This window comes from Vicugna pacos, chromosome 32, assembly GCF_048564905.1.
Source record: "Vicugna pacos chromosome 32, VicPac4, whole genome shotgun sequence".
NCBI classification, from domain to species: domain Eukaryota; kingdom Metazoa; phylum Chordata; class Mammalia; order Artiodactyla; family Camelidae; genus Vicugna; species Vicugna pacos.
In genome coordinates, this window is record NC_133018.1 from 4,548,949 (window position 1) to 4,564,489 (window position 15,541).

The 15,541-nt window shown below is 53.7% G+C and overlaps 3 protein-coding genes across 10 annotated transcripts in view; 1 reads left to right on the forward strand and 2 right to left on the reverse strand.

Annotated features, from left to right (window-relative positions):
• Positions 1–8,623, reverse strand: part of LOC140690926 (uncharacterized) — a 65,463-nt gene extending 56,840 nt beyond the window's left edge. For 3 of the 7 annotated variants that reach the window (XR_012066305.1, XR_012066301.1, XR_012066299.1), the window contains exons 1-4: positions 6,850–8,623; positions 5,425–5,587; positions 4,170–4,294; positions 1,278–3,507 (exon numbers count right to left, since the gene is read on the reverse strand). The gene's annotated coding sequence lies outside the window, so the exon portion shown is untranslated. The remainder of the gene's footprint in view (positions 1–1,277; positions 3,508–4,169; positions 4,295–5,424; positions 5,588–6,849) is intronic. The other 4 variants (XR_012066303.1, XR_012066302.1, XR_012066304.1 and 1 more) reach the window with 4 other exon arrangements.
• Positions 1,580–11,926, forward strand: PIK3IP1 (phosphoinositide-3-kinase interacting protein 1). Its single transcript, XM_031670232.2, has 6 exons — positions 1,580–1,720; positions 2,664–2,780; positions 2,865–2,984; positions 3,897–4,097; positions 4,191–4,269; positions 10,197–11,926. The coding sequence occupies exons 1-6, from the start codon at positions 1,651–1,653 to the stop codon at positions 10,399–10,401; spliced, it is 792 nt and encodes a 263-aa protein (XP_031526092.1). The 5' UTR covers positions 1,580–1,650; the 3' UTR covers positions 10,402–11,926.
• Positions 11,927–12,726: 800 nt separating this feature from the next.
• LIMK2 (LIM domain kinase 2) overlaps positions 12,727–15,541 on the reverse strand; it is a 51,975-nt gene continuing 49,160 nt past the window's right edge. For both annotated transcript variants that reach the window (XM_006218036.4, XM_006218037.4), the window contains one exon: positions 12,727–14,534. In XM_006218036.4, coding sequence (XP_006218098.1) covers positions 14,390–14,534 — 145 coding nt within the window. In that variant the 3' untranslated portion in view covers positions 12,727–14,389. The remainder of the gene's footprint in view (positions 14,535–15,541) is intronic.

Sequence of the window (15,541 nt, forward strand, 5' to 3'; positions counted from 1 at the left end):
GAAAGACCATCTGACATTTTATATATTTGTCATTAGTCTTTCCCAACTAGAATATAAGTACCATGAAGGAAGAGATTTCAACTATTTAGTTCACAGATATATTCTCAGTATCTCTATATCCAGAACTATAGCTAGCATGTAGTAGGTGCTTAAAATTTTTGGAAAATTAGTAAAAATGTTAAAAAAAAAAGACCCCTGAACATTAAGTTAGAAGAGTAAATTCTGCAATTTGGGGCGTATCTGTGTATACGTGTGTAAGTTTACAGACTTAACGGTGTAACTCCCAGGGGGTATCAAGTCAGTAGTCAGATCAGATGCTCGTGTGGGGAGATGGGAGAGAGACTGCAAAAACAAAGTAACACCTCTTAATGAATGAACCGAAGGAATCAAATGTGGTCCGCAAACGTCTTGAGAGAGTAAATGAAACTTCTCTGTCCTTTCTGTGTCTGAAATCTGACTGGCGTGAATTCAAATTCACTTCGGATTAGTTGGTTTGACATCAGCTTTATTCCTTCATAAAACTTTTGAAACTTACAAATTTTTTTTTCTCCTCCTCCCTGAATTACTGCCTTCCTTCGAGATGCAAGCTCTCAGACAGAAACACTCTCCCATGTCTATTTTGAGATTTGCCTGAGTCACAAGGTAGTCTTGGTGAATCACTGGGCTCTATCTCTCTCAGTTTACTGAGGCTGCCTGGGAACTGGAGCTGTCAGCCAAACAGGAAGACAGCCCTGCCACCTAACTCCAAAAGGTCTCAGTCATATGGATGTGGTGAGGTTTAAGGATGGATATAAATTGCTGCAAATGGATTTCCCACAGGATGGGGGGTGGAGTGGGGAAGCAAACATGGTACTTAACTTCCTCTATATGAATTTGGGGGCCAGACTATTAAACACAGCTGAGCAAAGATTCCAATGTTTGCATCACATGTGTTTTCAACTAAAGAGACCCCCTCTTCTGTATTCCTACTATATATGACAACCCAAATCCCAAATATAAGCAGAGGCATGTGACTGATCCGACCCTGGCAAAGTTACACTATGAAAAAAAAAAAGTCAGTGTTCATAAACATGTATAAACCAGCCCTTTTTCTTTTTCAAGAATGGGTATAAAGAGCTCCTTCCACCCGGATGCTCTTATCTGTGCCCTCTCTGCTTCTGGAGCTCCCCCTGGTCTGCAGCTAGCATGTTCTAAGTTGTTCTGCTTTAGTGACTATAATTCCAACCCCTCTGCCCCCTAATGATGCCTCTTGACAAAATTATTCTTTCTGTACTCACACAAATGGAAACAGAAGAGATGAAACGCCCCCGGGTGCAGCCAGCGCAGGTCTCAAGCTGAACCACTGCTAAGCACAACCTGAACTTTCCTGCCTCTCTTCACTTGGCTGAGCTCCTCTCTTGGCTCAGAGTTGTGATCGAGCTGGGCATAGGAGGCTTAGGACCCAGGGGGCGCCTTTCGCTGAAAAAAACACCTCGCTGCAGCAAGCTGGCTGGGAAGCTCCCAGTTCTAAAGAGAGGCTGTTTACCAGAAGAGCGTAGCAAGGGCAGGTCTGACTGCAAGGCTGGGAAAGGGAGGCTGAGCCGCCGCCAAGGGGACCCCGGCTGGACCCTGGTTGGTCAGTCACCTGCGGGACGGAGGAGGTGAGGGAGGATGCTGTTGGCCTGGGTGCAAACGATTCTCGTCAGCAACATGCTCCTGGCAGAAGCCTATGGATCTGGAGGTGAGATTACAGTCTTTACTTTCTGCACCAACTTAATGAAGCAGAAAGGGTAAAGCTCACTATTTCCCAAGCAGGAAGGAAGATGACAGGAAACGGAGCTTTTAGCAGGTTCCTGTTGTCCCATGAAAGCTTTTTTTTTTTTTTCTTCCCTTTCTCCTTTCCCTGCCAGGAGCTTGCAGCTCCATCTTTGCCATTAAGAACAAAGGCAAGTAGCCACTTTTTCCTTTTCCTTGCCTGTGGCTCAGGAGTGGATGGAACTTGGCAGGTTCATCTCCCCCACTCCTAAGTCCTGTTCTTTTCGGGGGCTTTGCACGGTGTCCCCAGAGCGCAGGCCCTTCTTCCCCAGCCTCTTCCTGCGGCTCTCCCGCTGAGGGGAGTGGGAGTTTGGAGTCTCATCCAGGCAGCGGCGAGGCAGGTTCCCTCCGTTTGAGGCTCTTTTGCCTGACTGAATCGGGGCTTTTGTAGCATTCTCTCGGGAGGGAGTGCTGCCTGTGGAAGTGTGGCTTCATGCGCTGAGACGGGAACGCCAGAGTTTATGTAACATGGAACGACAACGCGGGGATGCCTTTCGGGTCTGGCTCCCCACCGACCCCAAACTCCCACCGTCTCCACAGAGGGCCCTGAACCCAGAGCTCCCCGCTCCCTCCTCCGAAGTGGCCACAAGTTCCAGAGCAACAACCCCTCGCTCTCGTGCAGTGCTTTCCGGCTTACAGGAAAAAAAAAAAAAAAAAAAAAAAAAGAAGAAAAAGCGACCGTTGTCTGAGTGCTGAGGGCCGGACACCGGCTAGGGGCTATTCACGCGCTCTCTCCCTTCTTTTCCGGCCTCACAACAGCCCTGCGAGGCTCGGGCGGGGCTTCCCACGTGAGGGCAGGAGCTCCCAGCCGGGGTGGCCCGGGCTCCCCTGCCCGCCACTCAGTGTCCGGGGGCTCCTTTTCCTCACAGGCTGCTTCTGGGACAACGGCCACCTGTACCGGGCGGACCAGCCCTTCCCCGCGCCGGGCGTCCGCTGCCTCAACTGGTTGGACGTGCAGAGCGGCCTGGCACCTGTCCCCGAGTCTGGTGAGTGCCGGTCTCGGGCGGCAGGCGGGCGGTGGTCGCATCCCGGCCCCGACCCCGGCCCATGCTCCTTCTCTCCCCTCCCAGGCGCCGGCAACCACAGTTACTGCCGGAACCCGGACCAGGACCCGCGCGGGCCCTGGTGCTACGTCAGCGGCGAGACCGGCGCACCCGAGAAGCGGCCTTGCGAGGGCCTGCACTGCCCAGGTACCCGCCCGGGACCCCGCGCCCCCGGCTTCCTGGGAGCGGCCGCTGCACCCGCAGCGCACGTGCGGCCGCGCGACGCCGGCCGGCCCGGCCCCGCCCCCGCCCCGTCCGATTGGCCAGGGCTGTCTCCAGGCCGCGATCCCGAAGCCCATTGGCCGGCGCCGCCGCCCGGAATGAGCTCATCCTCCGCGAGCCCCTTGTAAACAACGGTGGGAGGCGAGGCCCCGCCCCTCGGCCGAACTCCGGGTCCTGCGCGCCGCCTGGGGTGTCCCGGAGGCGCGGTCCCGGGCCCACGCCCTGAGCGAGTTCCTCAGCGTTTGCGGACCGTTAGTGCTGCGTTCTAGGCACTCTCCTCACAGCTCCCTCCCCACCATGCCCCCGGGAAGAGGCAGTTTGGGGGATTTGAGCCTCGGAGAAGTTCAGCGATTTACCAAAGGCAGGGGCAGCAGGGTCCATATTTGAGTCCAAGTTTCTTAGACTCCGAGGTGCAGGCTTGTAGCTCCCGGGGCAGCAAGACAGTTCTCTAGGATTAAAGGGGATATATAAGTATATAACATAGGGATTGGCATAAAGTGTGGGCTCAACACATGTGAGCTAACACAACATTGTAAATCACTATACGGAGTCATGGATTGTCTCCTGGCGTAGAGAAGGGACCCCTGGAGAAGACGTCAGCTGAGCTGGGCCTTGGAAGATGGCAAGGATTTGAACAGATGAAGACGTAGGAGGCAGGAGAGGTCCGTTGCCATGACCTTCCCCTCACCTGTGCCCCAACTATGGTGCAGCCCTTAGGCCTGGTCTTGCCTCTAGGGCAGGGCTTGATTTTGTGTGGTGGGCCTAAGGTGGGTCCCCTTGTCTCCCCCAAAACTCAGGCCACTCTCTGATGAGAGCTGTTTCCCACTTCACCTCCAGAGACCACTTCCCAGGGCCCGCCAACCTCTACAACAGAAACCAAGGAGACGTCTGAAGTGCTCAGAGGAGACGAGGTGCAGGTGTTTGCCCCCGCCAACACCCTGCCTGCCCGGAGCGAGGCAGCAGCCGTGCAGCCAGTAATTGGGATCAGCCAGCGGGTGCGAGTGAACCCCAAGGAGAAAAAGGACCTGGGAACCCTGGGTATGACTGCCCACCCCTGTCCTTGTGGGATTCCTCGTGAAAATCTGCTTTCTGGGGTGGAGCTAATGGGACCTTGTGTCTTGTCCTTGGCAGGCTATGTGCTGGGTGTTACCATGATGGTGATCATCATCGCCATTGGAGCTGGCATTGTCCTCGGTTACACCTACAAGAGGTCAGTAGCTTCTATTCCGGGCTCTCTGCGAGAAGGGGAGGAAGGTACACAAAGTCAAACCGGACTCCTTTGTGGCATCCTTACCCATAAAGGAAGTGAGGTGTTGGAAGAGGACCAACCCTTTCCTTTGGTGTCTTTACTCCTCACCCAAAAGCTTGTGAGGGAGTCTTACAAGTGAGGAAGCCTTCATTGGAAAGGTAAAGTGACTTGCCCAGGGTTACTCTGCCTGGGAGTGGCTAGATTCAAACCCAGCTCTTTTGACACCAGATTCTCTGCTGTCTGATCCAGATTGCCTGGCATGGAATTTAGTGGCCCTGTAGAAATTAGGCTGGGCTCCCACTGCAGCCTCCCAGAGATAGCATTCTTTCTGTGAGTTTTAAAATTCTGCTATCAGAAAAGGTTCCCAGCCACTGCTTTTGCAGGTGGGGCTTGAGTGTCCTGAGCCAAAACAGAGGGATCTCCTCTAGGGCAGGAGAAAGTGAGTTAGAGGATAGGGAGCCTGTTTGCTACTCCTCACCACTTATAAGAAAGTCAGAGAGGCTACCTGGGAAACTCAGGGACGTAACCTGTGGCTGGACAGCAAGAAGAAGAATGCTTATTTTGAGAGGTCCCCTGTGATACCGTGTGAAACAGGCTCTCAAAGCCAGCGACTGGTGCATGATGATAAGCTGGAGTCATGCTCATTTTTACAACATTGGTTGTAAAAACTCTGGGAAAATTACTTAAAAAATCTTGGGCAAAATCAGGGGATTTGACCTCCAGACCTGAGTATCTGTGATATTTCTCTTCTGTGGTCTGGGAAGGCTTCCTATACAGGAAGTTGACATGATGGCCTGCGTTTTCCAGTGTTGAGGACCATGCCTGAGCCCACAGCCCATGGATCAGCCAGCATTAAATAAACCTAGGGTGCCCTTAGAGGTGATGTAGTCAAGCTCCTCATTTTACAGGTGAAAAGTTGGGTAAGAATAATAACAGCAGTAGCAGCAGTAGCAGCAGTCACAGTTAACAGAGGCCAGGCACTGCTTCACACCAGACACATACTGTAACTCCATTCCGACAATCACCCCTTATGGGGTAAGTGCCCTTATCACCCCCAGTTTATAGATTTGGAAACTGAGACAAGAGAGGGTATGTACTTTGCTTGAGGTTACACACCTAGCATTTGGTGGATCCAAGTCTCAGCCCTGCCACTAACGAGCAGTCTCTGTGACTTTGGGCAGGTTGCTTCCGGTCCCTCCTCCGGGGCACTGCTGGGGCTGAGGCACATGGCTGCCTAGCCCAAAGCAAGTGGTCAGTAAACCATAGCTGTTTCTCTTTCCTGTAAAACATGGGTGCTGTACCAGCCACTCTCTGGGCTTTCTTCCTTTTCTGATCTACGATTCAGGAAGCAGAGGTTAAAAGAGGTGAAGTATTGACCCGAGAGGGTCTCCTGACTCCCTGCGCAAGGTAGGTGCCCCAGTGGGATGGCTGATGTGGCAGGTAGGTCCAGGGGCACCTGCTTGCTTGTTTCAGAGAGTTAGAGGAAGTGATGGGGAGGCCCTGGCTGTCAGTCGTAGTCAGACCCAAACTGTGTTGGCTGAATTTAGCTCTTAAAATATGTCCTCCTTCGTCAGCTACTGGACAGCGGTTGGCTCTCCTCCAACCTTGTGACAGTATCCAGGCCTCCAGGTGCTCAAACAGACTACTGAACGTCCTTAATTGCATGCATGCTCAGTTCTCATGCCCAGTGAGGAAGGCAAGGCTTTTTCTTCTAGATTTGCTCCTCTAGGCTGTCACAGAACTGCCTCAGAGCCTTGTATTTACTTTCCGGTAAACTCAGGGTGAGGCACCAAGTCACCAGAATCCCCGTCACTAACCACCGGACCACCCCTTTCCTCAGCAAAAGTGCTCTGAGCACAAGCCGTACAACAGGAAACCGCATGTGGGCTGGAGGCAAGCTCTCAGCTCCCATCTCTGCCCAAAGTCAGAGAACAGGGTGTTCTGGAAAGTGCCAGTGTGTGCAGTCCTGCCACTCCTTTGAGCCTCAGTTTCTTGCCTATTCAATGGGCTGTATCCCACCTCCACACCCCGCCCCAGGCTGTCATAAGTATTAAATGTAACCAGTAGGACACCAATCAAGTTAAATAACCACTCTAGCAGCCAGCATTTATCTCATGCTCTTAGTAAGTGAAGCCCCTCTGAATGCCCTTCCCTGATGGTCACGCCCGAGCTTCATGACCACACCAGAGGGGTCACTTTTACACTGTTCACAGTGAGGAGTTGAGACCTAGAGGAGTTAAATGCTGTGTCTGAACTACATGGCCAACCAGGTGTGTCTAAGGATTGCCAGTATCTCCCCAAAGTCCAGCAAGGCCCAGGGGCTGCGTGCAGGCTTCGCTTTGGATTACAAAGGACAGTAGGAAAAATAGAAACTTTCCAAAAAAAAAATAGCCAGCATCTAGTTCTGGAACTGCCACCAGTTCTGGGTGTGACACTGGACAAGTCATTTACGCTCTCTGATTTCCTCATTTGTAAAATAGTGTCAGGGCAGGTTAGCTGTGGTCCTCCCCGCTCTAATATTTCCTGAAAAGACAGTATTACCTGCTGGTGGCTGCAGGCAGTACGGGGTTCAATCCCATTTGCTTGAACATCTCTGCTTCTGCCTCCCCGTCCCTGAAACAGAGATCCTAATAGACGCCGTATAGCTTGGTTGTGAGGATGAAATTAGCGTAGTCTGGGCATGCAGTTGGTGTTTGTGACGTCAGCTGCCCTGAGGAACTTGTCCTAAGTGGCCGCGTGGCAGGGCACTGCTACTGACTGAGAAAAGAGCAGTGGCTGAGTTATGTAATAGTTTGAAGAAAGCCGCGTTGCCTGAAGGAGGTCTCAGTTGCCTGTGTCACCCCCCAAGAGGAAGTCAGACACCGGCAGCAGCTCCGTCCATGCCTGCTCTTTCTGGCCAGCCCAGCTCCCATTCCTGGCCCCGGAGCAGTCAGGGACAGAATTGCCCCAAGCCTTGGATGGAGCTAATGGATGGAGCCTTCTCCGAGCCAGGGGAGTGGGGCAGGGGCAGCCAGGCACCAGGCTTCCTTTCTGGGAGGAAGGGCGGCAGGCCTGGACCGGTGAGGGCTCAGCCTGGGAGATCTGTGTCTTGGTCGTCTAGGCCACCAGGTTCATGTGGCCGGTCTGCTGCTCCCTGCCCCTGCCCCGAGCACAGTGTCTGTGCTTGCTCCAGAGGGAGCATGTATTTTCTGATATAAAGGCAAGGGAAAAACTAAGTCAGCACCACTCTGCCCATTTAGGAGGGAGCTGAGTCAGTGAATAAGTCTTTTGTTCTTTCATGGCTGCCAGACAGCAGCCTGGTTGCCCCCCTTGCCCCCCTAGGCAGCAAGAAGGGGCTGAGCCACCTGATGGTGGCCTCTCTCAGACCTCAGGAGGAGCTGGGGGCAGCCAGTGCACCTCCAGGACTCACAGGCACCATTAACAGGATGCACGTGGGGCTGAGTGTGTTCTGAGGCTTCTAGATGGGAGAGACTGTAACCCCAATGAGTCCCAGCACCTGCTTCCTTTACTTACCCTGGGCTGCTCCTCCAGCCCAGCTCTGCCCCATTAATTGGCATTGATTTTTTACCCCCTAGATATTTGTGTGTGATGCAGCCTGACCGTCATCAACGGCTCTGCTGACCACAGCCAGACACTTCATAAAGGGGGTAGCTGAGGAGAGCGGGGCTTTGGAGACTCCAAAGCCTCAGTTTCTTCATCTGTAAAATGTGGATGATACCTGCAGTCTTGCAGAGTTGGGAGGGACATGTATAAAATGTGTGGCATCCAGTAGGTGCACAGGCAGCTTTTCTGCTGATGATGGGAAGGCCATTTCCTGGCACCTTAGTAGGTCCTCAGAAAGTGTGAGTTCCTGCTTTGCCTTTTCCTCCAGCCCCTTAGATCCTGAAATTCAGGCCTTGGCACAAGACACTTGGATGGTCTGCTTTGTTTGTGAATTGCCTTTTGGTTTTCTGCTGGCTCAGGGGCTCCCTTAATAAAATTAAACCCAGACCTTCCTCTCCTGACATGGGCAGCCTTGATGAATCTAGCTCTTGGTTTCGTTACCGAGGCAGGTGTTGTCACGGACAAGCAGTGCCCGTTGGCAAAGTGACTCTCAGGCTGTGAGTTGGGGTGCACTTGGTCCAGACAGCCCTGACCCCACAGCCCTCCATGTCCCCACGGGGCACTCTGGGGGTCACTGCTATAGGAGCCAGTGGTGTCTGCTACTGAGCCTGACAAGAAGGATGGACAAGAGCTGCAGGCTTACACACTTGGGCACCCAGGGAGATGAGCTCCTAGGTTTGCCCTCTGTGACCTCACAGTGAGAAACGGAGTCAGAGCACACGTCCTGCAGGGGATCTCACAGGATGTTTGGGGCCCTGGAGGTTATCAGATCCAGCTCTGTTTCACAGATGATGAAATTAAGGCCCAGAGAGGAGGGGAGTGGCTGAGGTCACATAAACAATACTTGACTCAGGATAGAGTTTCCTTGGTAAACCAGATCAAGATAACGTTGCTTGGTGAGTCAAGTCATATTCAGGCAGATTGTAATAGCTTTCCCTTGAGTTTTACAGCAGTTCCACTGTCTTTGAAATGCTTTCACATTCACTGTCTTATTTGGAGGCAGGTAGTATATCACAATTTCACAGATGAGGAAACCAAGGCTCTGAGGCCAAGTGTCACACAGCCAAGGCTGGGCTGGTACTGGAGCTCAGGATAATGGGCTGATTTAAAGACAGTTCTGAAGCATCTGTGCAGACTCTTCCCTCTCCGACCACTGCTGTTTTCTCAGCACTTTCTCTGGTCTCTGGAGACTGTCATTGCAGTGGATGTGCACCCCGCTTCATCTCGCCATCTCTCCCGGAGGACCGCAGCAGGCCCGTGTTGTTGCACCAGATCATCCATTAGCTGCTTGTTTCCAGGCCTCTTTGCGGGTGGGAAGAGTCCAGGAAGATTTCCTCCTCTGACAACTGAGCCCATGTGTCCAGTTGCTGGCGTCAGAGGATGCTGACCTGGGTTCCGGGTGCTGGTTCTGGTGTGTAGTGTGCTAGGCACTCACCAAACCCCACAGGTACAGCCAGAAGACTGGGTTTGTGAGTCTCTGTCCCATTTCTTTGGGATAGAACTTCTCTTGAGCATCAGCCAGAGTCCAGTGCCCACCTTGGGTTTGAGCCCACCATGTCATCCGTGGAGTTCAGCTTCTCTGGGCTATTTCCTCACCTGTAAAATGAATGATAAGACCTAATTGTTAGGGTTCAGCAGAGAATGAGGTGAGATAACATACATCAAATCCTTAGCGTGGAGGGAGCTCTCCACCCGAGCAGAGTGGGCAACACCATGGCCTGACTGGGTCACTGAGCCCCATGAGAAGTGGAAGGCATGTGAAGACTCAGGCCCGGTGGTCACTGTCTCAGTTTCCCATTGACCTGAGCAGCCCTCAGAGTCCTTTTTGTCCCCTGTATAGATTGGGGGTGGTCCCTGTTTCTTGCCAGGGCTCACACCTTCAGGGACTTTGTGGTGACAGCTGTCTCAGAACAGGATGGTCAGGTCAGTCTTCTGGACAGCACTGTGGGTGAGGGCTGGGAGAGCTCTCTGGGTCTTGTGGCACCTTGGGCTGAAGAAGCAAAAACTCTGTCTTGCTTTAAGAGTCTCCCTCCTCTAGAGTATCTTCGTGGAGCCCCACTGCAACTGTGTGGGGCGTGGCCCCCATTTTCAGATGAGGAAGCAGAGACCCAAGGTATAGGGGCACCTTGTTGAGTCAAGGCAGTCTGGCAAACTAGAAATCTTGGACGCAAGCTCCTGACTGGCTGTGCCCACAGCTGGCCCCCCACCAGGCCTCAGGATGCCATCTAAGGAGCAGAGCCGCCCTGCAGGGGGTGCAGCCTGAATGCTTGCCTCTTTTCCCGCAGGGGCAAGGATCTGAAAGAGCAGCACGAGCAGAAAGTGTGTGAGAGGGAGATGCAGCGAATCACCCTGCCCCTGTCTGCCTTCACCAACCCCACCTGCGAGCTCGTGGACGAGAGGACCGTGGTGGTCCACGCCAGCCAGACTCCGGTCGGCCTTCAGGAGGGCAGTGCCCCTCTCATGGGCCAGGCAGGCACTCCAGGCGCCTGAGCCCCCGACCCTGGGCAGGAGCCCACACAGACACTGGTGCAGGACCACCTACCCTCCTGTGGCTGGGAGGATCGACACTTTCTGTTGTGGTTAAAACCCCTCACTTTTTTTTTTTTGGTCCATTTGTTTTTGGTGAATCCTAAGACACAAGCAGGGGCACTGTGGGCTGGAGTGAAGCTGGGTAGGGTCCTGCCAGGGCTCTACCTCCACCCCTTGGAGTAGGGTTTTGCCTGTGGATGAAGACAGCGGCGGCCCCCACTGCAGTGCTGCTGACAGGGGCTCCCAGACGTTGCCTTGCCCCGGAACTGAACCAGGGACAGATGGGGAGCTCCCCCAGCTCCCCTGTGCTTCATTGTCCAAGACGGCCTCAGCCTCAGCCTCTGCCTCTGCTGTTGTCCTCCGTGGGCTTGAGTGGCACACACTGTTAGTCATAGTTCAGGTCAAGTCAGTCAGGAGGCAGCATTTTAAAAGTATATTTAGTTTTTTTAATATTTGGGATGCAATTCCCTACTGACCTCTGAGAAACGAGTCTGTACGAAAGTCAGAACTGTGGGTTGAGGATGGGGTTGAGGCGGGGTGGGGGGCTGTTGACAGTGATGTGCCTTGACAACCCTGGGCCAGGTGCAGGCCCAGGGACTCTTCCTGTTTCGAGAGGAAAGGAAGGGAAGAATCGCACTGAACATTCCAGAGGAAGAGGGTGGAGAAGGACCCACAACTGCCTCAGGCCATGGGGCTGTAGTGGACCTGGGATGCCCCAGACAGTATCTATTCAGGGTGGACCGTGGCCCCTGCATTTTTCAGGGGTGAAACAGCAGCTAGTGGACCTACCGGAATTACACTGTGGGTGGGGCCTTGTGAGCTGCAGCCGAAGAGAGGTTGACCTGGAAACCAGCTGAGGCAGGTGACAGATGCTTCAGGACTTGTCCCTGCCGTGGTCTGGGTCTGCAGGTGTCTGTGGCCTCTAGGTCAGCGCCTTCCTGTGGGGTAGTAGGGCTAGGGTCACAGCCCTTAACTTGTAAAACAATCAGAGAACCATTGGAAGGGACCTTAGGGTTCCTCAAGCCTTTTGGACAGAGGGGCTCAGTGGGGGAAAGTGACGCTTAGGGTCACAGGGGAAGTGCTGGTGCAGCCGAGAGGAGGGTAGCGTTTCCCCAGGCACCTGCTGCACTGTTCCTGTGGCTTGGCAGGGCCTCCAAGCCCTGATGTCACACTTGGAGGCCTTAGCAGTGCTCCCTGTCCATAGACCTTCCTTCCCAAAGCCCTTCCAACTGCCTGATGTGGAGAGGCGGTTAATGGTACCCAGTCTCAGCAGGCTGTTCCTGGGAGCGATTTGCTGAGGGGACCTAGGCCTCAGGGGGTCCCTTAGTGGCAGCGATGCAGAAGGGAACATTACTGGTTTCTACTTTTCTATAAAAGCACTTCTCTGTGTACATGTTTTATATACCTCATTCTGACACCTGCGTATAAAGTGCAGGAAATGGCTCTGCATTTGACTTACAGAAATAAATTTGGGGAAAAAAAAAGACTCCATGTTGCCAAGTTTTTGTAAGGTGCCAGGAAACTCCTCCCAAAAGTTGGGAAGTTTTTGGTTACCTTGTCCACACCTGTGTGGCGAGCTCCTTCGCCCTGGCCCTGCACCTGGGAGGTGGCAACACCTGAATGCTTGGTAACCGCAGCCTCCACACAGTCATCACCAGGAATCTTTCAGGTTGAAGCCGCAGGAATGGTGGGGGTGCAGCGGCCCGAAGGGCAGTCAGTCACTGCGAATTCTCTCCCCTTCAGCATTCTTTCCGAGGTGGAGGTAGTTGAACATCCAGGCAGCCCTTGGCAGGCACTGGAGACCGGGGTGGGGGTGGGGTGCTGCCAAGGGATGGATGGGTGTGTATGGGGGAATGGGTCCTGGGCTCCCAGGAGCATCTCTGGGCTGAGGAAGGTCCCTGTAGGGGTGGCTCCTTGGGCTCCAGAAGCAGCTGCCCACAGGATTTTGCTGGGCTTTTAAGTGGGGATTTCACAGCAGGTTCTCAGCCTCTCAGGTACCCAGGGTGACCTCTGCCCACACCAAGACAGCGCTCTGCAGCTCTACAAGCAAGGGGCACCCTAGAGCATCAGTTTTTTCCAGGAACCAGATCCTGTCCTTAAGTTGGACTCTAGCTTTGGGAGAAATCACCTTTGGGTACATGGATACATACTGTGTCCAAGATCCCACTAGCCAGATCACCCTGCCCCTCCACAACAGGTCCCCTGTGCAGAAGCAAGAAGCACACCCTCCACACGCATCTCCCTGAGCCAAGCTGCAAGTCACTTTTTCACTCTCAGTATCATCAGTTACGTTAACTGCTTAATTTATTTGGTCTGCTCAATGGCCCAGCTTGGGCCCACCACTCCCATGCTTGCTGGGGACCGCTGAGGCACAACCAGCCCCCTGATGCCAACTTGCTGTCGTTGGGAGCCCAGGGCTCGAGCCTCCAGCAAACCTGCACACTCCACACCTAAGTATGGTCTACACAGCAAGGAAACTCTGGCCAGAGATGACATCTAACCGCACAACTCACCAGGTCTATGTACAGTATTTCACATATCACCCCACAGATACAACAACAAGATAGTTTTAACAGCAACCATCCTTCTGGATCACTCCCCCCGCCTCCTCCCCCCACCCCCGATACAACCACCACATACTGCAGTAATATCCCAAACCCACTGCTAATTTGTTAAATAGGCTGCAAGGTCACATTTAGGTGGAGGCAAATCTACTTGTGTTGAAGACCCCCTAGCTCTGGGAGCCGGGTGGAGGGTGTCCCCAGCACTCAGAGAGGATGTGCTGTGGCTCAGGAGGCTGGGGCCAGGAGCTTGTGAGCTGGGCCAGCCAACACGGAAGGTAGAAGCCGGAGAGCCCAGCTGGGGGAGCGGCCTTCCCCAGCACCTCCACTCTGGGATTCTGCCACCACCTCTCCCCACCCAAGTTGCTGCCTGCACTAGGCACAGTGAGGGGTGAGCAGTGGCTGCCAAAAGGGTAGGGCCAGGAGATTGCTGTGATTCCCACCCCCTGCCCCATAGGCTGGGCCTGCGACGAGCCACACCGTCCTCCAGAACGCACTGAGCAAAATGTCTGGGGCTTCTGACAGAGGTGCCCACCAGGGAATGAGCGACAGCAGCCAGGATCCTAGGATACAGGGCTTTCTAGAGGGCAGGGCCGCCTTCCTTCCAACCTCAGCCTCTTCCTGCACTTGCGGCTGACTCCTTGTTGCAGGCAGAAAGGATGTTCCCCAGAAGATCTCAGTCTCCAGCAGCACAGTTTGAGAACACAGGCGGGAGCTCCCCCTTGAGTTGATGTGGCCCCTGGGCTCAGGAAGTGAACAGAAACCAGCCCTTCCCCCGATTCCTGGTCAGATCCACCAAAGACAGACTAAGGGACTCTTCAAAACCTACTCCCTCAACCCTTGTCCCGGGGAGGGCGGGACATGGAGTGCAAGGCAGTAGCACCACTGTCATCTTTCATCGCTGGATTGCTGCTTTCGCTCCTCCATGCTTGCACATGAAGTCCTCCTCCACCCGCTGGATCAGGGGCTTCAGAGCCCACAGGCAGGTTCACCTGGGATCCTGCCCAGCAGGTCCAGGTCCCACTGATTAGTGTAAGTACAAGAGCCTCCCGGAATCCCACCGCCAGGGAGTTCCGGAGTGGTCACCAGTAACAGATTCCTCCTGGCACAGGGACCAGGCTTTTTGTTTTTGTCTTTTTTTTCTTCTTCACAGCTTTTAGGCGAGTGCTGGATTTACAGACAGTAACCAGGTCCCAGAACCTAGGAGATGCGCTGCCCTGGTGCTGCCCCCGCTCGCCTCCTGGGGAGGTAGAAGGGATGGCTTGTTCTGCTTCTAAACAAGCTGCCAATCCACAGGAAGCCCGGACGGCCCTGCCCACAGCAGGGGTGGGGCACAGAGGGGGCAGTGCTGGCTGTGGAACGCCCCCCCGCAGGGGGCTGGGCCAGGGCTAGGGGGGCGAGTCCCGGGTCAGGCCATATTGCACGCTCACAGTGTGGTCCAGCTCCTCCAGCTCTGCAGGCAGCGGGATGCCCAGCTCCCCCAGGTACAGGGAGAGGGCCTCAAAGGAGTCCTCCAGTTTTGAGAATGCCGGTCTAGAAAGAAAAGGAGTTGGAGACAGATGAGATATGGGCAGGGCCTTGTGGAGGCACAGAAGGGACCCAGGCCTGCGGCTCAGCCACTTCCTAGGTGTACAACCTTGGGCAAGCCCCTTAACCACGTTGCACCTCTGTGGGAAACAGCGATAATATAACTGTGAAAATAAGAGAGAATAACTCTGGCCTGGCTCGAGGAGGGGCAGCTCAAAAAGTGGAAGTCCAGGAGGAAAAAACCCACTCTTGGATGTTGAAGAAAATGCAATCGTGGGACTGGACTAAGTGCCCTTTTAAAGATGCTTTCCAGCTCTCAGACTGTTTCCGCATCAACAGATCTGCCCAGGAAGGGGCATTTCACAGACTCGGTAGCTCTTCCCAAGGAGAAAGCCAATGCCTGGTCCCTGGTGCCGTGGGAACAGCTCAGCTGCCCTGGAACCCCAGACATCTCGGGCTCACTCTTCCGCCTCCTCCTTGTTTTTGCTTAAACACCTTGTCCCCTTCTTAGCAAGGCCCACTCTGATCATCGTATTTATTTATTTATTTAAACTATTGTTTTCTTTTTTTTTTAAATAGAGGTACTGGGGATTGAATCCAGGACCTTATGCATGCTAAGCAAGTGCTCTTCCACTGAGCTACATCTTCCCCTCAATCATCGTATTTAACATGACCACCTGTACCCTAAACAATCCTCTCTTCTCGGCTTGACTCCTTTTTCCAGAGCACCTGTCACTTTTCACATTCAACAGTTTGTTGTGTGGACTGTTTATCACTTCCCCTCATTGGAAAGCAGGTCCCCGCAGGCACCTTGGTTTTATTCACACGGTGTCTGGCACTAGCAAGCACTCAGCAAATGTTGTTTGAATGAATTAAAGAGAGATATATTTAGAATGACTGAGAATATTGTGGAGCTTCAAATTTCCCCCTTGTGGTCTTACTCTAGTGTCACTGAAGGATTTCAGTCCTTTGGCCCATGAAGGAACAAGATACTGAGCCTCTCACCAGCAAAT

Excerpts from the sequence above, each read along its gene's own strand:
- PIK3IP1 (XM_031670232.2), top strand. The coding sequence starts at position 1,651 with ATGCTGTTGGCCTGGGTGCAAACGATTCTCGTCAGCAACATGCTCCTG. Across the intron at positions 2,781-2,864 it reads GGCACCTGTCCCCGAGTCTG|GCGCCGGCAACCACAGTTAC; the intron begins GTGAGTGCCGGT and ends CTCCCCTCCCAG. Across the intron at positions 2,985-3,896 it reads CGAGGGCCTGCACTGCCCAG|AGACCACTTCCCAGGGCCCG; the intron begins GTACCCGCCCGG and ends CTTCACCTCCAG.